We start from the raw sequence: 21,707 nt of genomic DNA, 5'->3' as shown, positions 1-21,707 counted from the left end.
ATGGTGGGTTCTGAGTTATTGTTGTTGAATGGCACATAATCAATATATTGCAAATATATCAGGATTTTTACGCTCTGATATCCTCAAGAATTTTAAATACTCCCAAAGCAAAAATAAAATATTGAAATATGAAAATATTGAATATGAAACAGTATGGGGGAAGAAATCACATATCTCCTTAAGAGAAAATATCTTGTAATTTTGAGATAACTGTTCACACTTTGGTTTTCCAGCCTCCCAGAGTAAATGATTCCAAATTCTTCACAACACCCTCCATGAGCTAGTAAAAAAGGTTTGGAACATTAGAACAAAAACAGAACGCACATGTATGTGTCAGTCGTGTTTTCTGTGGTCATTTAAGTCGTTTGGACATTTAGGAGCTTTCATTTACCTGTGAGACTTCAATTAAGACCATATTTGTGGTCAATGAGGACCTTTGTAATCACCGTAAAGTTTTTTTTGATGACCCTTGTTGACGCTTGATAGATTAGCTGTTTTAAAAAGTGAATTTTTTTCTTTAATTGGCTCAGGTTATTAGCTAAAGCAACATCACCCAGCATGATCAGAGACTATCAGGCACGTGGTCTTAATGATCTTTTATTATCAAAAACATTATTGATGTTGACGTATTAGACAGAACAAAAACATCCCAACAAGTCTGCAACTGTTTTTAACTGTAGAGTTTGAACTCTGCAGGCGGAGCTAGTTTTGTGTTGCGCTGTTGGCCTCGGGGCTTTGTTTGGGAGGTTGCTGGGAGCCACCTGCCAGGTCGATCAACAGCCGGACAGTCTGAGACAGGCGGCTCAGCCCCTCGTCCTCCATGATGGGTTGTTGGAAACCCAAAGAATCCTGAAAGAGAATGAAAGAGCTGAGCGGAGGCAGGTGATATTCAAGTCATATGTTAGCCTAAATGAAACTCTCAGTGGTCACCATGGTTACACGCTAACGGGCTGATGTCGTTAAGCTTTAGCTGGCTGGAATTTTAATATAAAAGTGTCTGCAGAATGAGTCACATTCAACAAGCTATAAATGGGGTTTTAACCTTTGTTTTATCAAATCGTGGTGCATTTTGGGAGAATGTGAATGTCTTTTTGCAAACAGGAGCCAGGCTTGCTTGCTTTTCTCCACTAAAGGCTCCAGTCCTGCCACCTGACCTCACAGCCGACTAGTTTTTCTTCTCATCTTGGCATCACTTACGGACTCACATCTTCGTAACGCCACATTTTGCCAACTCTATGCCGCCTGCCTTTAGGCTGCATGTGTGCATACATATATCTCATTTATAAATCCCACATTAGGTTAAAGTGCTACATGCTACAAACCTTGATAAGCAGCAGTTTGTTTTGAAATAATCATATTGTTGTTTAATCTGAGCAGTTGCGGCAACCCGAGATAACTAATGGTGCGTCTATGGTGGTGATGGGGTTGCTCATTTTCACAGCAGGGGGTCATCATCAGTCCAACGGGGCTCCGATCCAGCTGGGTTTTCTGTCTTACCAGGTAGGAAAACCCGGCTGGATTGTTGGACTGGATGGATGACTCTTACCTGAGGGGATGATGGCGGCCTTTAGTCCAAATATGTGCAGCTGCTGATACTAGGAGTCTTAGCAGATTAAAGCAAACAGAACAAAAGCAGAGGAGCAGAGAAGCAGCACGGTCTAAGTGGATTTTAATAAACGAACTTTAGATTATAAAAATGCTTCATACATCAGTGACATATAAATATATAGATACAGCAGTTCTGTGCTCATATGTAAGGGTATAAAGTGGTCTAACCTCGTGACTGTGGCATTGTATGATGCTTATTCTATTGAATGAATAAAATATACATCAAAATGAAAGAACAACGCTGATGTTGACAGGCTGAGAACAAAAGGCCCAAAGAAAGAAAATACAGTGGACTCTCAACGGTGAACCTACAACAGTGAACTTCAAATGGGTTCGGCCATATAGATCTGTTATAAAATATGTCATAAAACATCTCACACAATTCTTCTGCATTTCGTTTTGATACATATACGAGCGTAACCTGACTTGTCGTTCTAGTTAGAGCCTAACCCTTCGGTTAGGAGAAAGGCGGGTTGGAAACCGAAGCATAAACGCTCGAAATCAAGAAGCTGTGGTTTAACCTAAAAAAAAAAATTAAAAAAAAGGAACAATAAATAAATAAATAAAAAGGAGAGGATCTAAATAAATAAATTTTAACCAGGTTACACTTGTCAATGTCAGACCATTGATAATCACACACAATGTACCATAATAACATACCAGCACGCCTCAAATGGTCTCATTCAGTCTCCAGTAACAGGCACCATCATTTGTCCTACCTTCATTTTGTCACTTTAAATGCAGTTTAGTTGTTTTTGTGTTTTGGTTTTTTTTGCTGTAATATATTGGATGCACATTTTATTATCTCAAGGAAAAACACAGGATGTCAATGTCACAATAAAGGATCCTGTTTGCAGATGAACCCCGCTTTAATATTATAAAAGACAGGTTGAAGAGGCACATTCTCTAGCGTGGTCCTAACATATTGATTAAACAGGACAAGGCATTTATCATTATTCCTGGACAATAAGGTTCAAGGGGTTTGACATCGGATTCCTTGCATTTGTAACCCAGGAAATGGCTTAAAATAAAAAGAGAAAGGAGAGAAACATGGATACAGTGCCTTTGCTTTAACCACTGGTCTAAACTGGGAGCAGCAGACAGAGCAGCTCAAACTAAAAACACTCAAATGTGCAAGTTCGGTCTATGCATTTAATGCTTTCATTTTGTTTAAAGGACACTAAACTTCAGCATCTTCTAGGGAACGGTTTGGATCTGACTGCTCTAATGATGCCGCAGTGCAGAGCGGGATCTGGTTGGCATCTGTGTGTGTGTGCGTGTGTGTGTGAGCATCGTGTGTATAATAAGCACATTTGAAGTCTATTGCATTTGGCTCTTCTAGGTAAGCAGGTAGCAGTAGAGGACGCAGAGCAGGGCCATGGCTGCACAGTAGAAGAGCAGGAAATCTAAGGACAGTAGCGATGATGAAGGTGAGGAAGAGTGGGACCACTTTTCCCCCACTACCCCCTCGCACTCCACAGCCAGCAGGGCCGTCACACAGTCCAGTACAGGGGACAGGTTAGACAGAAGCACGTCAGAACATGTGCATACGGCTTTCTGGACAGGACAAATGAGAATCAAAATGATCATTCATTTTAGAAATAAGAGCGAGTCGACAAAGTGCAGACATAATGCCGAGTCATGGTTGGACTGATGAGTTGATAAAAAAGGAAGGCGAGTTAAAAAAAAATCTTTTTTCAGTCAAACCTTGACGGGAATTATGTGGCAACACAAGTGAGCTTGAACTGCACAGAACTGTAAACGCATCATAAAAAGACCAAGCAGCATCTAAATGTCACATTATTTATTGCGTACAGAGGAGACAGCAAAGTGAAAACCAGGATACCTTACCTCAGGAAGCCCCAGCTTCCGACAAGCCCCGAGGAAACTCTCCACGTTGACTCGACTCTTTGCCGTGCTCAGCTTTGGCTGAAAATAATATCGACAATCTCATTGCAAAAGGGGTCCTGCTGGAGCTATATATGTGCATAAAATACTACAATCACGCATCCAAAAGGTCTCATATCATGCTACATCATTACGAGAAATAATGGTCCCCAGAACATGTATTTTGAGTTAATAGAGGACGTCCCTAAAACCTCCTGTTTCAGTCCAAGCCACGCCCCCTCCCAATGGCCACACCTCCCTACACCATGGCAACCGCTCAAAGACCAGGCTGGCCCCTCCTCCAACACTCGGCATGTTATTGTGCCTGCGTGTGGGTCGCACACGTGTGAAACACGCACCAGAACCGTGTTGTGGCTACGAGTTCTCGGCGCCAAGGAAATAATGGGTTCCGAGAAATCGCATCTGCAAGCAAAAACACCATTTTTACGCCTGGTTGTTCTTGTTAGTGCAGCAGCTCCTTTTACAGGGCACTGATTAATCTAAAACTGAGGATAATGTGGTAGCAAAGGTTTCAACCCACAAAAAGATGTGTGTTTTTTATGTTTGTAGGATGTTCTGAGGCAGCGTTATGGCCATTAATTAGGCAAAACTTGAGGGCGGGCTTACCTTCAATGGTAAAGGTGGGAGGGCCTCAAGACTGAGGGGGCGTGGCCAACCATTTATCCACATCACTCAATGACAAGTGTGTGAGGGACAAATGCATCTCAGGTGAAATACCAACAGGACTCACTTGATTTGGGTCACAGACACATTAACTAATAATTGTGTGTGAAAAAGGTGTATTTTGCATCATATGGGACCTTTAAGGAATTTATGAAGACCTCATTTAACAATTGTCAGATCCAAATAAATGTTGGGAGAAAAAGACCCGACCCACTTGCTCAGTTCAAAGAGTTACATTTATACAGCTCAATTAAGAAGCTGCTGTAACGATGTGAGGACTCCACGGTTGTGTTTAAAGGGGTTTTAGTGCAAAATGGGTTAATGGGATTATGAAGTTAACTGGCGGATTAGCTTCCTTGATTAATCCGTGCCATGCAACAGGGAACCAAATACTCTGACTTCCAGAATCAAACTACAGTACTCAAGGGACCAAAAGGTCCTGAAAGACTCACCACTGCTGGAGAAGGGACATGGATGATGGACACGGAGCGTGGTCGAATGTGGTTAACCAGCTGACAGAGAACGGTGCCATTGGACAAGGCCTCCCCCAGATCTTCTGGTAGGGTAATCTTCAGGTGAGACTCCAGAGTCTTCAACACAGGCAGAGTATTAAGGACGTCTTTATTCTCGTCGGCATTAAAGAGTCTTAGAAGCACCGACAGTTGACAGTTGAGAGCAGCTCATGTTACTAAGAAACGAGCGATGATACTAAAGTAGTCATCAAGAACACACATAAGGAGCAACAGCGGAGGAATTACAGATAGAAATTACTTCCAAATATACTGGTAGGATCTCACACAACCTTCTTTTTTGAATAAACAAGCTACAGCGACCTCTTTCTATATTTACCTTGCGTAACTGTGTGATTTCGGGTCTTTCCTCTTTTGGGGAACGTAGAGCCATGCACGACTCACTCCTGCCCGACTCCCTGAGAGCGTAGGCCGATCCTGCCAAAACGCCAAAACAGTTGGAGTTGCAACATTTCTGACTCTGTGTGTGTGTGTGTGTGTGTGTGTGTGTACCTGTCGGCCTGACGTTGCTGTGGGAGGATGCGCGGAAAAGGAAGCTGTTGGGTTTTTGAGCCTGGGATGATGGAGGCGACATCTTTTGGGAGGACGTCATATCTACAGAGTCCATGTCAGATAATGTGAGACGGTGATAACACGTGTAGAGAGCTGCATGGATGAGACTAGACTGGAACTAAGAGTGGAAATGTTAAAAGTTCGTTTTTACCAAATAACATTTCCAAATAGCCAAAATTTGGTTTTAAAGAAATTCAGCTGGTTGCTCCATAGGAATAAGTCCCGACTTCCAGGATTTACTCTATATGTTCTGCTGCAGAATATGTTCTGGGCCGATCACGCACCTCTCTGGCGCTGGATCTGCCAGTATTTCAGCAGACACTTATATGTTCTACCAGCGTTCTGAGCAAAAACCACAAGATTCTCAAAACAAACCAGTCTGGGATGTAACTGGTGCAGAAGCCCCAATCCTCTGATTGGTTGGAACGCTCTGCTCTGATTTCACATCCCTTTTTTTGTGCACAACTGAGTCGCTTGGCTTTGTCCCCATGTTGGAAGTGCAGCTACCACCAGCTGCAGCAGATGGTTGCAGCTGGTCTCTGGCAGGTCTGGACAGATGCTCCTTTTTTGAGGGGGGAATAAGCTTGACATGTTTTGCACGTCTCTCGCTGCTACTTGAACAGCGAGTCTTGAACCGCCTGCTTTAGTTGTCCGGGAGAGAGCTTACGTAAACAGTACCTTTGCTCTTGGGCTCAGTCCTGCCCACTCTGTGTGATCGGTGAAATGAAGAATTCCCCAACCTCACCCTGGCAGCAGCAGCTCACTGGCTCTCACCCAGTTTTAAACATCTGCTCGGCTGTTTCTGTTTCAGTTCCTGACCGAGTTTTAACCCACACGTTGAAACTGTTGAGCATCACAACCTGTGTGCTAAATATACACATATACGGACTATAATCCTATAAAATCCCAGACTTTGAAGGCAAAGGGTCGTAATTTTTCCCCACACATGCCTAAAATGTGTGCGGGAACTTTGGATCGGCATGTTTTTGACTGCGGAACATTATTGTTATTGGCAGTTCTATGATAGCTCATGAGTTTCTGCTAAAAAGACCCTCTACTGGTGCGAGTCATTCGGTACGTTTACAGGACGCTCCAAGAAATGAATTATTGCCTCAGACCAACTGTAACTGGACAACTGCAACGCATGAGAAGGCATTAGTCTGACTGATATCGGCACTCTCAGGTTCTAAAAATACGCAGATAACGTGATGGGAACTTGTTTTCCTCCAGCAAGTAAACACGTTATTCAGAGTTAAACTAGACAACACATGTATGCCTGCTCCACAACCCCCTTGCTGGTGTATGACCTGGATATAAACTTCCAAGAAAGTGTTAACATCCGGCGTTCTTGTCTGCAACATGAACACAAGTGCGAGCGTTCTTATCTGCACAATACGTAAAGTGTACAATAGGTACAAGATGATCAAAACTGTTTGATTATCAATTGTTTATTATGCACCATATTATGTCAAGCGGGTTGTATTAACCCTCTGAAAAGATGCTTATCGCCACCTAGTGATGAGGAGGAGGAAATCTTCCCATCTATTATCCGACTTTCTCTGTGAACTGGGACAAGGAAGAAGTCCGACAAGACAGAAAAGTCCAATTTTGAGCATAGCTGCTTAAGCTGTGTGTGTAAACACGGCAACTGTTACTATGGGCAACTGGCAATAATAATAAATGAAAGTGTGTGTGGTACCTGGTTTGACGCTGCTGGGATGCGGACGTGTTGAAAAAGACACGGAGCTCATCTGTTCAGCATTCTGACAAAACACAAAATTTCTTAATAGCACACCACTAACTCACGATAATGATGATGAGGAGGAGGAGGAGGAGGAGCAGGAGGAGGAGATAGACAGATACTATTTTCAACTCACTGCACATCTGTGTTTGAGGCCAGACCGCGTGTTGCTGTTCTCTGGTGATCCACTGCTAAAGGAAACAGGGCACCAGAAATATGTCAATACACACACACACACACTTGTGCATGATAACTGAAGGTCAATGTCGATGTGTAAGTCTGAATGCATGACTTACAGTGAGCTACTTCCCATGTTTGGTACGCTGTGACTTCCTGTTTTGTTGGAACACTTCATCAAACTGAAATCAGAGTTGTTGAAAATGTTTTGCTAATTGCACTGTTTCTACTAGGAAATATGAGTAGAACTTCTGCCAGTGAAACACAAACTGCGGCAAGGGTTGGTGCTGCATAGGAACGTCTGCACCGAATTGGACCCTTAGAGATTTGGGTTCAATGGTTTCTCATTTATTATGCATTTGTCTGATTTCTGATCAGCACATTTCAAGGTGCTTTCCTTTCTGAACGCAGAAGCGGGTGGTTTCCCACAAATATCCACAGAAGATCTCACCTGGCCTTTTCTCTCTGCTGCTGAAGACGTTCTCTCTCCTGCCAAATGAGCAAAGTCCCGGGCTTCTTCCTCTGATCTATGGTGGGACTAGAGGGGGATAGGGGAGAGGAGTCGTCTGATGATGATGATGATGGTGATGGGGGGCCCTCCTCTACGTAGAAACTGGGTCTGGAAAGGAAAGTTGAAGAATGTCACCCCTTCATATCCTAAACACAAAACAGCCTTGAGCAGTTGGATTCTAACACGAGGGTTTGCTTCTCAGACATTTGGAACTGAACCTGCCTTCTTCCTGGTGAATTATCAGACCTTCACTGTGCTCCAGTTCTGATGTTTACCACTAGTGCTCTTGGCAGTTGACAGGAGTCAGCACGGGCACCCTGTCTGGTCTGTGTCCTATGTTGTCCCCTAGACACCTATTCCAACACCGTCTTAGCATTAACTTTGTTAGCATTACGAGGTATAGTAGTTGTACAGCTTGTTGGAACCACCTAGGCCAGCCTTCCTCCCCTGCATGCATCAATGAGCCATGGCCCTTTCACTGGTTCACCGCTCTTCCCTCTTGGACCCCCCCCCACCCCCAGATACACACACACACTCACACACACACACACACACTTTTTTACCTGAATACGTCCTGTGTTTGATGGACAGGAGAGCTTTCGTTCTGCTTCTGGAAATGTATGTTTAACATTGTAACTTTTTGACTATTATTGACAGAATCATTGGGACTAAGTTGTTCCGGTACCAGTGTGGGTGCAGTGAGAGGAGGTGGTGGTTCCATTCCAACGTCCTCCTCAACCTCTGTCATGCTACTCTCAGTTGAGTCCAAGTGGTCAGTTCCTCCGTTCACTGCAAAGTGCACACAAGTTTGTCTCAACGTGCTGAACTGCACAGATTCAGAAACGTTTCTTATCCGGACTAATGTTTAGCATTTTCTCTTTTGTGTTACTCACCAGTTTTCAGAGAAAATCCATCCTCCTCTTGCTCCTCTTCCAGGTTCATCTGGTCTCTGCTGACCTCAGTCATTCGAAGGGATCGTTCTGAGAAATCATCTGTCGACTAGGCAAAAACATTTTGGGCTCCCTTACAAATCATTTGCATAAATACTTCAGAAGAATATTAATTTTATAACACTATAGCTGTTTTGCATAACTTTTTCTTATCATCTAAAACACATTATGTTACCAGTGTTGTTTTTACCTCATTGCCAGACCACCGCTTGCTGCCACTCTCAACACTATTGAAGCCAGAATCCAATAATCCAATTTGGCCTGTGAACAATTCCTGCTCTGTCAGGCTGTAAGACAAATGCGGAGAGAAAAAGTAAATAGTGTTAACTGATTATTCACAAGGGTCTTCTCTGAGCTACTGCACGATCGTATCTGTCTCTGTCTATATACACGCGCAGATATATACCAGGTACTAAATCCAGTGGGCCTAAGGTGCCTCTCCAACTCCTCCTGGTTTCTCTTGCAGGCCTCCATATTAAGGTACTTGAAGATGTGGTATTTGCCCTTGGAGCAGATCTGTGCAGGGGGCATTTGCAATGGGTTGTTGTCCAGTGAGATGCTCTGGAGATGACGCAGGTGTCGGTAGCACAGGGGTACGTGGGAAATGCCATTGCAGGATATATCAAGCCGAACAAGGGGCAACTCAGAAATTTCTAGAAAGCAGAGATGAGTTTATTTAGTTAGTAAATAAATTCCATAAAAGAGTAATTTGAAAGTTACACTGGCATAAATGAATGGTATAAAAACATTTGCATTATTAGATTTGCTGCCTCACTATGTCAATCTTATAAGCGGCTGTTGTCATTTTTCCCCTCATTAAAGGAGACCCGAGAAATGCTGGAGTGGATTACTATTAACTGTTATTGATATTAGCTACTGAATGTTTACCTTCTGGCAAAGTAGTAAGATGGTTCCTCCTCAGATTTAGGTCCCTCAGACACTCCAGTTGACCAAGTTCTGGTGGTAAACTCTGCAACTCATTACAGCTGACATCCTGAAGGCAAAGGACACAGAGTGGATAGCTGATGGAGCGAAGGAGACCCTGAGGTCCATCTCACATCAGACTCATAATAAACAGTTACACCCCAAAAGCTACAAGGATTTGCTGTTGCTAAGGGAAGACAGCATTGGTTGTGCGAGTAAAGGCTCAAATCATACCAGCTGTCTGAGGTGCGTAAGAGCATAAATTGAGGTCGACAGGGAACAGAGCTTGTTGTTGCTGATGATGAGGACTCTCAGGAATGGAAGCTGGAACACTGAGGGGGGTAAACTGGACAGAAGGTTGCGACTGGGGAGACAAGCAAATACACAAGCACATATTTGACTTATCTGACCTTGGAAAAGTTAGTTACATGTGTATGCAGACAAAGATGGAGCATTCATCATTCTGCATACTATCAGGAACCAAGAGGCATTTCCTATAACATGGACGTGATTAGAGCACAAACATTTAGGTATAGGAGGAGGTTTTTGATTTACAAGCTGCAGAAAAATATTAATCCTACATATCAAACTGTATATCTCAGTAGGCTGGTTCGCTTTACAGTTTTTCACAAAATAAAAGTGACAATTGCACTTTGTTCGCATTTCCATTGGAGGGCGTTTGAGGCACGAGCTTCGTTATTCTGGTGAAATCTCATCTTGTGAGACTTCGCTGGAAGAAAGACAGATGTTTAAAACCTGTACCTGTTGGTACGGTTGTGGTCGCATCAGTGGTCGAATTGACAATATTCAGTATCGACAATATAATTTGTCTAAAATGTCTAACAAAATATTCTCTATCTTAGCATTTTAGCGATATTTGAGAGGTTTGTCAAAATTCAGGCATTTCCATTAACATTTTTTGCTGCACTATTCAGGTTTTGCACATTTCTGAGGGTAATGGAAACCCAGCTAGTGAGACAGGAGGAACTTTTGAGTGCAGGAGACTGTCCAACACAACTAGAACAGAGATTCCTTCATAGCTGCACCACCAGCTGCCTTCAGCACCCCAGGAGAATCTTGCATTCAAAAAGGAGGATCATGGTAATTGTGCTTCTCAAAGTTATATCTATCCTCCTCATTGTATGATTAAAAAGAATCCTGTTGATTGTGACAGATTATATCATATCATGAACATTATAAATTTTGCAGCTGACAGCTCAATTTACAACCCCACAGTAAACATCACAAACATCTACTTCCACCTTAAAGTGGGCAGAAAATTACAGAGCTTTGTGGGAAGGTGATGGTAGGTGTGATGGTGGAAGAACTCAGCCTGTCTGTGGTCTGTTTGTCAGGAAACACTGAATCCAATTATAGAATCATGTAAATCCAGCAGCTGTCACTGAGCGTAAGATGTTGAAAATGTCTGCTATCACTTCTCTGAACAGCCCCTTAAGACGCATCCTTGGATTTTGTCGGGGCCACGTCCAGCCAAGACAACGAAGCCTATTTGGTGTAAATCAGACTAGAGAATTAATGAAGTCAATTATATCGAAGGAAATCACTGGTGCAACTTGAACTTGAATGTGTGTCTCAACTGCTAACTTGGGTGAAAAAAGTATCACGTCTTTTAAATGATTCACTTTCATCTAAAGATTAAAAAACCTTTTCTGTCAGTTGTCATGGAAACATGCCAGTGGTGTGTTTGGATCACAGTGAAAACAACCGTGAACAAGGTCCGTAGCAGAAGAACAATTAAACACCGTGTCATTTTAAAAGAAAATCCGCACCAGTATGTTTGAAAAGACCCTAAACCTGATTTAGCTGGGTCTAAATCACCTACTGATGCTTTGGACAAAGAAAAAAAGAATCCAAAATGAAACACTCAATAAAACACAGTTATGGTTCAGAAAATGTCAACAGAATATAAGAACTGAAACAAGAGTGCACTTAAAGCATAATGTTAGGAGTATATAACAACACATATTGTATAAAACGTCTCTTTAACCTTTAAATGAATATGCTGCTATATAGAGAGTGAGTTACCTGAGGTTGAGGTAGGTCAGGGCCTGGAGGTTGCTCAAGCTGGGTGACAGTGAACGCATTCCATTATGGTAAAGACTCAGTGTCTCCAGAGACATAAACTGACAAAGCTCCTCTGGCAGCTCACATAGACGGTTTTTAGATAGATCTGATGACAGAACAACATTGCAAACATTACTTTTCTTGAAAGAGACACGGCATTGGTGTGCAGCTATGGACTGACATGTCCTGCATGTTGTCCTTCCAATTAAGGATCAAAAAACTGGAAAATCAACAGTTCAATATACATCAGGAATCTTGCTCATGGTCCAGAACACCAGAAAAAACCAAGCAGATCATTAAGGTCTTAGGACCCAATGACCACATGGACCCCAAAGAAGCCCCAGCAAAAGCTTTTCTTCTTATGGAAGTTCAAATTTGCTGGAATTCCTTCTCAGATGCTAAAGAAAAACCTTCTCCTGAACACAGAATCCCTCTGCCCTGCTTGGACTCTTTATTCTGGCCATGTCCAAAGAAAAGCACACAAACATCTACTTTTAAGCCAAGCACCACCAAACATATCCCTTATTATGCCACTGGTGAAAGCTGATTGCATAACGACGCTAAAGACTCTTGAATCTTCCGCCACCTACACTCTTTTGCAACTTCCTACATCACCATGGCAAAGCCGTCTCACAAATAGATGTGTCAGTGCAACACTCCAAACACCAGTCACTTCCATGTGTGTCATCATTGCGTCACAGGCAGATTTTAGATTCCCGTCAACAGCTTAAGAGAAAAAGGCATGTTGTGCACAACCTTTGCTAAATAATGTCGTCGTGACCAAAGCAAGTCACAGGTCAGACTCTTGCTACTGTACAGAAAAGCTGCAACATTGTGGAAGATTATAAAACTCTTTGACAAGCGCTTTTATATCAAGTAAGTTGTTGTGCAAATTCAAAAATGGTTTTGCTTGAACAAGCCAAGATTGCTCCTTCAGCCAAGACAAACTATGAACAATGTAATTGCCGTTATGTACACAACAAAGATGGAGACACAACAGCACCAAAGGCTGAGCCCATTTTACACTGAACAAATCCTAAGAACAATAATGTGCAAACTGTACAATGTCATCATGTTTTCTTGTCTTGGTGGTGATTCATCAATCACATCTGCCAACCTTGTCTTGTTGGACTGGAAAATGTTGCACATTTTCGTTTAAGCCCCGGTAAGATTACGTGTCTTTACGCGTCAGTTACACTTGAAACATCTCCGGACATGAAGAAAACAAATAAACCTACAAAGAACATAAAACATGTTATAGTCAGTTGCAACGGTTTAGCAGTAAATCTTTCACCACAGCTCAACTTTCACCGTTGACTTATGAAAATGAATTTTAGGCTGCAACGCACACACAAACAAACAAATAATCCCGCCGAGTCCAGGAGGGAGTGGCAGCTGGCTACCGCCAACAGTGAAACAGTTTAACACTTTTCCAGTGATACATCAGCAAAAAAAATCCACACTTGCTTTAACGATCGCAGCTGTATCGTCTACTACCGAGACTGTGATTGTTCATATATACAACAGGAAATGATTCTACCACATCCTGCCCTCCAGTAGACACTGATCGTTCGTTGCCGGTGGCAACAGTCGCTTAACAAAACCCCCCACTTAAATAGCGATTGATAAGTCAGCTCTTATTTTTGACTGGAAACGGAGTTGTGTCAGAGCTTTGTAGTCATGGAAACCTTGATCGATTCAGAGAACGTGATGATCTTTTGGCTGCTATTGGCAACACCTTTAATAAACAGTCAATTATTGTAGCATAGAGGCAGACAGATAGAGGGACGGTTCATTAGATCGATAGATAACATACATACTGATTCTACAACTACATGCTGCACTCTTCTAAGCTAAATTTAGCAACAACACTTGGCTTAAAGACCCCAGACTTCCTGTGTATGCTGCTGTATATGACCAATTCAGATGCTTAAAGACTGAGCCTATACACCCGTTTCATCATTAGGAGATTAGACAAACGCATTTATCATTTATCATCAGAGAAGTTAAATAATCAGCTCAATCCCTCCGAATGCCAGACATGTTCCAATATTGTCAGCTTCAAGTGTTTTTTGACTATGCATCTGAGGCCGAGAACAAACTTCTCCGTTCCAACGATTACGCTAAAGCCTTCAGGGACGGGCAAGAAAATATGGTGACACATGTGTCACGCACAGCAACACGTGTCAAGAGCAGAGCAAACGCTTCATTCAAAGTTGCACACAGAATTTCCCAGAGAGGATCTTTGACTCCCTGTGCTTAGGATATGTGGTACATTATGCGACAAATGAGGCAAAACAGATCCAACAACACAATTTCAAGATGCAATATTGACAATTTAGAATATTGTCAAGAACTAAGAGAGAAACCTGAAGCTAAACTTGTGCACGGGAGGCACAGAGACCAGAAAACCACAGCAAATTTGTAGTCTCTCTGCATTTGCATGTTTGGTTTGACTAGAAGCGTTTGCACAGTTGAAATATTATTGATTTTATTTTTACATGATTTTACAGAGACAAAAGGATTTTACTTGCTATTTCAGTAAAGTGCCCATGTAGTTACACTTTTGCAGGGGTGGGGGAGACTACTGTAAACTTGAGAACCTCTGCTCAAAGACCAGCTGTTATCACTATGTGACAGCTAATGAGATGGACCATATGCCTACTGCAGCTTATGGTTTTCAATTGTATTTCTCTGCCTTTTAATAGAATAACTATTCTGCTCCATTCTAAGACAACTGCTGTCAAACTAAAACCATCTTTATCAATTTGAAAATCACTAGCGTTATTTGATTTTATTTTAAATGTCTTTTGCTTGATTTAACTGGACAAGTCTGAAAGGGCTTACTGGAATGCATTGCACAATCAACTGCATGTAGGGTGTGCAAAGGGCATTGCCTCTCTAATGTAGTGGACGTTAGAGTTTTTTGACCACGGTATGTCACCCAACCGAGACATTGATCCTCTAAATAAAGCTAAATAATAAAAATAATATACAGCAGACCAAAGCTGATTAAGCTTTACTTTTGCATACCAGGGAGAAGTGACTCTGCTCCATGGTGGAGACTTTGCAAATGCTCAGAGGACCAAACTCAGGCCCAGTTCCAATCAGAGTGGTGTCGTTCATGTCACAGCACATGACCCAACAACCAAGGTCCCACCTCCATTTCCTGCACGTTCCATGAAGCAACAGACATCATTTACTCTTCCTGTGTGTAACGAGCTCCCTTGAAAATAAGACTAGTTGCTGTTCTAATCTGGCTCCAGCCGATCACAATGGGCACGACTCCATGCGGGGGCGTGGGAAGATCCAGATAGGGGTCAATTATCCTTGTTCTTCTTTGGGATCTTCCTACACTGCTCTTTGTACAGTATTTCACCTGGGGCCAGTTTGTCTCTGCAGACCCCCATGTTGTACATGGTTACATTCACTTTGACATTCCTCGGGATTTGGTTTACATCAGTGCCATCCTACGCTCCATTACCCATTACCTGAGACTACACTCACATAGCAAGCCCAAGTAGCCTTAATCGGATTATATTTCTACCTTAAAGGACCCAGCTCAATCTTTTTATTAACAATATTAACCATATTTATATGGAGACAAACAATCTGAACTAGAACAGCAGTATTGCAGTCCTGCACACAAAGGCTAAGGTGAATGTGAAAAGCCAATACAACTTCATTCATTCATACTGTGTCCATTTAGCAGAGCAAGTTAGCTAAAGAACTATGAATAGACAGGTCCCAGAACCTCAACTTACTGAGACGTGAAGGTGTTGCATTGGCTGCTAACACTTTGTGCTACACTTCACTGCTTCTGTGTGGAAGAGGCACCAGATTAACCAGCGAGAGTCATTTTATGTGAGTGTCCTGCTGTAGCCTACACCCTTGCATTGATTACAGAAGTGTAAACTGCTGTTCTGAAGCCCAAATTGAAAAAAAAAAAAAACCAGAAGCAAAAGTAATGTTTGCAGCACATGATATGGGTCATTGAACGGAGGAGGCATCCCGCACATATGAGAGAGTACAGGGAGAGAGGAAGACCAAGGAACAATTTAACAGTGCTTGTTTACCAAGGGAATAGCTGCCTCTTTTGTTTTCAGCTAATTTGATGGGCAAAATGTACCACACATCACAGGGAATCATTGAGTCACTGCTTACACCTATGTTTGAATAAGCCTCTGTCAATAGTGAAATTATTTCTATTCAAAATTATCATAATCAGATTGTAAAAAAAAAAAAAAAAAAAAAAAAAGCAAATGCAAACGTAGCTATTCTGAACAGCAAAAAAAGGAAAAGGAAAAGCAAAAAACCAGCATGTAGCCTTTTTCTAATCAGATTCGGGCCATCTTCATTTGTAGCTTGCAATGGGATCAGAATACAGGGTGTTTTAAAAAAAAAAAAGTGACCTAAATCTAAAGAGTAATGTCACCCTGTATTGGAATTCAATGTGACCCTGATGTGGCTGTTTGTCAGAATTCATCAGAGTTCTGTGCAGGCAGGAGATTACGACGTTAAAAATGGAGGAAACGGCGATATAAGTGAATGCACACGTTTACCCGAATCCATCCATAATAAGTGTAAAATTAAATTGAAAACACTATCTCAACCCTCATCTCCTTGGCTACTGGCTTCTTTGTATTTTCACTTCCATAAACACTGATCCGCACAAGGTCCCGGGCTTTTACGATACATGCAGGTCACACAATTGTTCACACCATCCATTATAGGTCACTTTTTTATTTTAAATAATGTGAACAGCCACTTGGAAAAAAATCTGCTCTGGGAAAGAAACAAGCAAGCATCTGATTGAGGCCGCTTTGGTCTGATGTGTTCAAGGCCTCTGCATCCCACAATGTCTGGGCCTGACATGTTATGAGCAGATGGTTATGATTACCAAAGCACAGAAAGCAGAAGGGAGTAGTTCTAAAGTTGCTGTCAGATGGATTACAGCAACCTAGATGTGGTAATCACCTTCTCGCCAAGCAAAGGTATTTTCTCACCTCGCACACACATAAATGTTCAGACTGTTGAAGAAGCCAATGTCCAATTTAATATCAAATACCAGCTTTCAGTTATTGCCAGAGCCTTCCAAAATGCTTACAAGGATGCTCCCAATTGCACAGCTCAAGAAAACTTTCAAGTTCAATTTAACAGAGACACATTTGGACTTTAAATCACGGACTGGCAAGTAGAAAGTTCGATCTAGGAACATTTACATGAAAAGATACAAAATGACTCAAGTAAGGAGAGCATTTTTCATCCATGATATAAGTTATCAGCGGCTTGGTGAGATAAACCTGAGGAAGGAGGAGCTGAAGGAGGTCTTAATCATTCGTTTAGGATTTTTGTAGCTGACAGTAAAAAAGATCGAAATCGGTTTAAATTCGGAGAATGGACGGGCTTTTCCCGTTAGAGATGAAGCAGGTGGCGACGTAACAAAAGGCGTTCTCGTGGTAACAGCTAGCTCGCTCGCGCTGGCCGGGAGGCTAGAAAGTAAAAAGCGAACCTGCGTGCGTAATGTCGGACAAGTCGTAGTTCCTGGCGCTTCTCGGAAACTCCTTCAGCCTTCGGTTTGATAGGTTAAGAGCCCCGCTCACGGCAGCCTCCTCCAGAGCCTTCTCCACGCTCCTGCTGGCCGCTACTGTAGCAGGCAGCTGGGCTCCATCCCCAGCAGCCATCAAACGTAAAGATCTACCTCCTCTTTACTTTGTTTCAGGCGTCTGCTCCACCTTCATACCCCCTGGAGCCGCAGGAAACTACACCCCTGTGCCAGGATTCGTCAATAAAAAAGTCGCCTATAAAAGCGTTGTGTAAAAGTATCAAAAATCCGACGGCATCAAGTTATAATCCCGTCTCACCAAACAGGAGTCTCCCTTTTCACTGACTAAATGAAAGCAACACAAGCTGTCACTCTTCCAGGAAGTCGCGTCAAGGTAATGTGCTTCACTACGGAACACTGAATTCTCGCTTCAAAATAAAAGTTCGAAATATACTGAGCGAAAACAAATACTGTAATCAATTTTTCAAAATATATCTTACATTAAATACTGTTAAGACATCAACCACTGCTTTGAATAAAATAGTTTTAAAAGCTTAAAAAGCCGTCATGCTCACCTAGATAGCGAACAAACAGTGAAACTCGTTCATAAGGAACCTAAAAACTGTGGAATCATCATTGCACTGCGAAAAGAAGTTTTTTAAAAATTATATTTTAAATAAAGCAGATTGTTTAAGAATTCAGATAATATGCCGTTTTTAATGTACATTTATTTTGAATGTACATTTATTTTGATAGCTAAAAGCGGATCTGTAGCTTTCATGGCGGAGTGTCGGAAGGCTGCAACCAGCAAGAAAGAAGTAAGGTAGATGAGCTTTTTAGGTGCCAAGTCTCTGCTTGACTCCTTTGTTAACATGCATTGATGAGGAAAAATACATTGGGCTGTTGCTCCCTTTTGTTCAAAGAATTCTACTCATTATTATTGTACAAAAAAAGGGGGGGGGGGGGGGGGCATTTGCACATCAAGTAGAGACCAACTACCCTAACCAGTAGAGTATGTTTTATGAATTTTCAATTTAATTTCTGGAATATGTAAATGTCCTTTTCATTCAATTTAAAGTTTTTCTTCACTATGTTTAAAAAGTATCACAAACAGATGCTGTAATACCACTGTCTCAAAAACATACCCAGGATATTCTTATAAGCGTAGGTAGACAGTCTTAATTGGACAGTACAGCCCTCTTGTTCCTTTGAGGTTTATAAACACCACCCACACACGCACGCACACACATGCACACACACGGACCTGGCATTTGACTATGCATAAAATTCCATACACCGTCATTCCACAGACCACACAACTTTTTAGAGTTTCCTATTTTCAGATAATTGCTATATATATGTGCTCTTACACACACACACACACACACACACACACACACACACACACACACACGCACACACACAGGGTTTAGGACAAAAGAAGCAATATAACAAGTGAAGCTTAAAGTAACTGTTGTGAAGAAGCAACTTAACACAAATGACAAATGCATTGTGTGGGTTTTGGTTTGTTTTTATGAAAATATGGTCAGAGTTTAAATGGTTATTGAAAACAGTCAAAGTTAGTGAGTGGTTGCTGGAAGAGGAACATTCCTGGGGATGAGTAGCCTGGAGCCTGTATTTATGCAAACTGGACTGCTGTCAAGGAATTAACGTGAAATTCACTCTTTATTGACACATATAATCAAAGGACATTTTAGTAAAATTAAAGATCTGACTTGCATAATTGTGCGGCTACAGCAGTACTGACATAAGCTGCTTTGTGCTGGTAGAAACAGTATTATAATAAAGCCTATTCAGGAAACCATATGATACATTTTAACTATATATAAACTTTACATGTAACATTTATAGATGGACCCAAGTTTTTGGTCAAAATATTTCGATGTGAAGCCAAGCATCTCAAAACGGAACCTATATTTTGTCCATTTGACCAGCGTCTTATTAGTGATACAATTGGCCTCTCGCGAGGACCCGTCTGATTTACTAGTTCCGGTTACGAGCTGCAACTTCCGCATCGCTTAAGTCCAGCCCCCTCTTGAATCTTCCGTTCATAGCGCGCGGGCAGTAGTTTTTAGGAATAGGTCCGGTTGATACTTCGGAGCCAAGGAACGCGATTTTTTCCTCGAAGAGCCGTTTGTAGATTTAAATATGGTACGTATATCCCGTCGAATTTGCGATGTGTATGAAATATGCACCATTGTGTGAAATTGCTTTTTTTGTAAGAAAGAAGGTTCTGCAGTCGACATTGTTCTACTGAATAGCAAGGCGCTAGCGCTAGCACTTATAGCTTAGCTTTCTAACATTCGGACGTCTAATAACCGAACAACGCAATTACCGGCGGTACATTTCACGTTTGGGGTGGTATCCTGTCGCGACCGGTGTAAATGCAACTCGAGTGTGTTTTCCAGGCCGCTGGCAAAGCAGGTAAAGACTCCGGGAAGACCAAGACAAAGGCTATTTCGCGCTCGCAGAGAGCAGGACTGCAGGTTTGTGCCGAGGCTCTTTCATTTCCTCCTGCAGAGCAGCATGACCGATGAAAATGAGTGGTCGTCGCCCGGATGACTGCCCTCAAACACGTTTGATTAAAACCCTTCTTCTCCCGGCTGCCGCTTTAGTTCCCAGTGGGGCGTATTCACAGACATCTCAAGTCCAGAACCACCAGCCACGGCAGAGTGGGAGCCACGGCGGCGGTATACAGCGCGGCCATCCTCGAGTATCTCACCGCAGAGGTAACGTTCTCCCACCTCCAGGGCATCTGTCGGACCTACGAGTGCCTAAACTCTGGCTCTGTTCAAAGGTGCTGGAATTGGCTGGAAATGCGTCGAAAGATCTTAAGGTGAAGCGCATAACCCCACGCCACTTGCAGCTGGCCATCAGGGGAGACGAAGAGCTGGATTCGTTGATCAAGGCCACTATTGCTGGTGGAGGTCAGTAAATAGTTTCCTGCAATTATAGTTCATGTAGTTATGCGTATAACTAAAAGGATCGTGTGCTTGAATCATGTTGAATGTGCTGTTCTGGCTGTTTCCAGGTGTGATCCCTCACATCCACAAGTCTTTGATTGGAAAGAAGGGTCAGCAGAAGACTGTATAATCCCAAGTGCTCTGCGGCTGCATCAACTTGATTTCATGTGGTAGATTAGGAAACACTTAGTAATTTGATCAAGCTTGCATCTACTCACCCCGGGGTATTTTAAAAGTGGCTTCAGAGAAGCTCATTTTTGTTTTTGGGTGCCCTTTGTTACTTTTGTGGTGTTGCAGTTTTAAAGTGTTTTAAATGGCTGTTGTTGGGCGTTTGCTTTCCTTGGGGTTATTTTTTTTTCCTCTTGTCCAATTGACTCTGCCAGTGTGGATGTGTACTTACATGTTTTGTGTCTCGGTCAAAAAGCAATGAACTAACAAGGTTTGTGTGGAAATCGCGTGTGCTCCACCATCATGCAAGGTTGTACGTAGTGCTAAGCATGTTTAATTTTGCCACAGGACATTTGTAATTTGGAGTGTCACGTTTGTAGTTTGGATTTGTGAATAAAGACAACTTATAAAGGACGAATTTTACAGATGTTGAATGATGACCGTTGGGCCGCATCGGAACTAATTGCGAGGCACTTAAAACAGCTGCATGTGCACAAATTAGCTACTCAATCGGGAAAGTTTGGCAGTGTTCGAGTCACGGCCGCTAGATGGCGCCATAACACTCCTGATGGCCCGCATGGTCCAACATCAAGGAGATGGTTCGGCCAATTGTGCTCTGGCAAAGGTCGACACAAGATCACACAAACGTGGAGATAAATGAGCCTAATGCTTGAGTGGAAAACCGGGAAGTTTATTCTGTCCAGCTTTTTTCAACCTTACATGCTTTTTGTCTGGATCATTGTGGGGAATGAAATGTCTACACAGATGCTGTATTTGACTGGGCTGATGTCGGTTCTGACTGACCAAATTAAAGTCGAGCTTATGTTTGTGTTTCCTTTGAACCCGCTCTGGTGATTCTTTGACTTTCCATTGGAGGGTTATTCTGCATGCAGGATGTACTCATGCATCTCAAATTAAAATACCAATGATTCATTTTGGGATTTTAACTGAAAAAGATGAACCCATATAACAAATTATTCCATACAGTTTCAAGTTTGTTTCGGAAATTGTAAAGTTCGCTATGGCTCATGAGGCCACTCACACTAAGGCCAAAATAACACCTGAAAGTGTCCTGATTATTTAAATGGTCTCATTCTAGTTGAGTTGTCCAATGAGACCCTGCACCAGGTGTCTTAGATGCCAAAGGTCATCGCGGGAGGACAGTGATGTTGGGAGGCTTGTGACACAATCTGGGAATGAGGAGATTTCCAAGGACTGCAGCTGGAGTCAGAAAATCAAACCTTCCCATGACTACAACTGGGCTTTAACTGGTCTAGTTGTTGCATCGCAGAGACACCGATGCGCTCCTCAAGGACCACAGTGGCCCTGTGCTTGAGTGGCTGGAGGGGACGTCCATGGAG

The 21,707-nt window shown here is 42.4% G+C and overlaps 2 protein-coding genes across 4 annotated transcripts; one reads left to right on the top strand and one right to left on the bottom strand.

The window, feature by feature from the left end:
- Positions 1-579: 579 nt before the first annotated feature.
- Positions 580-17,573, bottom strand: lrch4 (leucine-rich repeats and calponin homology (CH) domain containing 4). 3 transcript variants are annotated; one of them, XM_011606510.2, is made up of 18 exons: positions 17,162-17,570; positions 11,611-11,755; positions 9,799-9,928; positions 9,529-9,634; positions 9,047-9,293; positions 8,831-8,927; positions 8,584-8,689; positions 8,376-8,479; positions 8,254-8,300; positions 7,631-7,798; positions 7,299-7,361; positions 7,139-7,193; positions 6,961-7,024; positions 5,202-5,303; positions 5,029-5,126; positions 4,632-4,769; positions 3,460-3,537; positions 580-849 (listed from the first exon to the last, which is right to left on the bottom strand). In XM_011606510.2, exons 1-18 carry the CDS (start codon positions 17,331-17,333, stop codon positions 703-705), a joined length of 2,067 nt encoding a protein of 688 aa, XP_011604812.1. In that variant the 5' UTR covers positions 17,334-17,570; the 3' UTR covers positions 580-702. The 3 variants fall into 3 exon arrangements, with proteins under 3 accessions (XP_011604812.1, XP_011604811.1, XP_011604810.1); XM_011606509.2 differs by lacking the exon at positions 580-849 and adding an exon at positions 1,653-3,165 and having other exon boundaries at positions 7,139-7,190; positions 17,162-17,573; XM_011606508.2 differs by lacking the exon at positions 580-849 and adding an exon at positions 1,653-3,165 and having other exon boundaries at positions 17,162-17,571.
- A 1,635-nt stretch (positions 17,574-19,208) lies between these two features.
- Positions 19,209-21,188, top strand: LOC101065890 (histone H2A.Z). The gene is made up of 5 exons (XM_003966753.3): positions 19,209-19,366; positions 19,624-19,701; positions 19,831-19,944; positions 20,013-20,142; positions 20,247-21,188. Exons 1-5 carry the CDS (start codon positions 19,364-19,366, stop codon positions 20,306-20,308), a joined length of 387 nt encoding a protein of 128 aa, XP_003966802.1. The 5' UTR covers positions 19,209-19,363; the 3' UTR covers positions 20,309-21,188.
- Positions 21,189-21,707: the final 519 nt, after the last annotated feature.

The sequence above is a fragment of the Takifugu rubripes genome, chromosome 8 (genome assembly GCF_901000725.2).
Source record: "Takifugu rubripes chromosome 8, fTakRub1.2, whole genome shotgun sequence".
In the NCBI taxonomy this organism is placed as follows: Eukaryota; Metazoa; Chordata; class Actinopteri; order Tetraodontiformes; family Tetraodontidae; genus Takifugu; species Takifugu rubripes.
The sequence above is the reverse complement of the archived record's forward strand: the minus strand, read 5'-3'. Positions and strand labels throughout refer to the sequence as shown.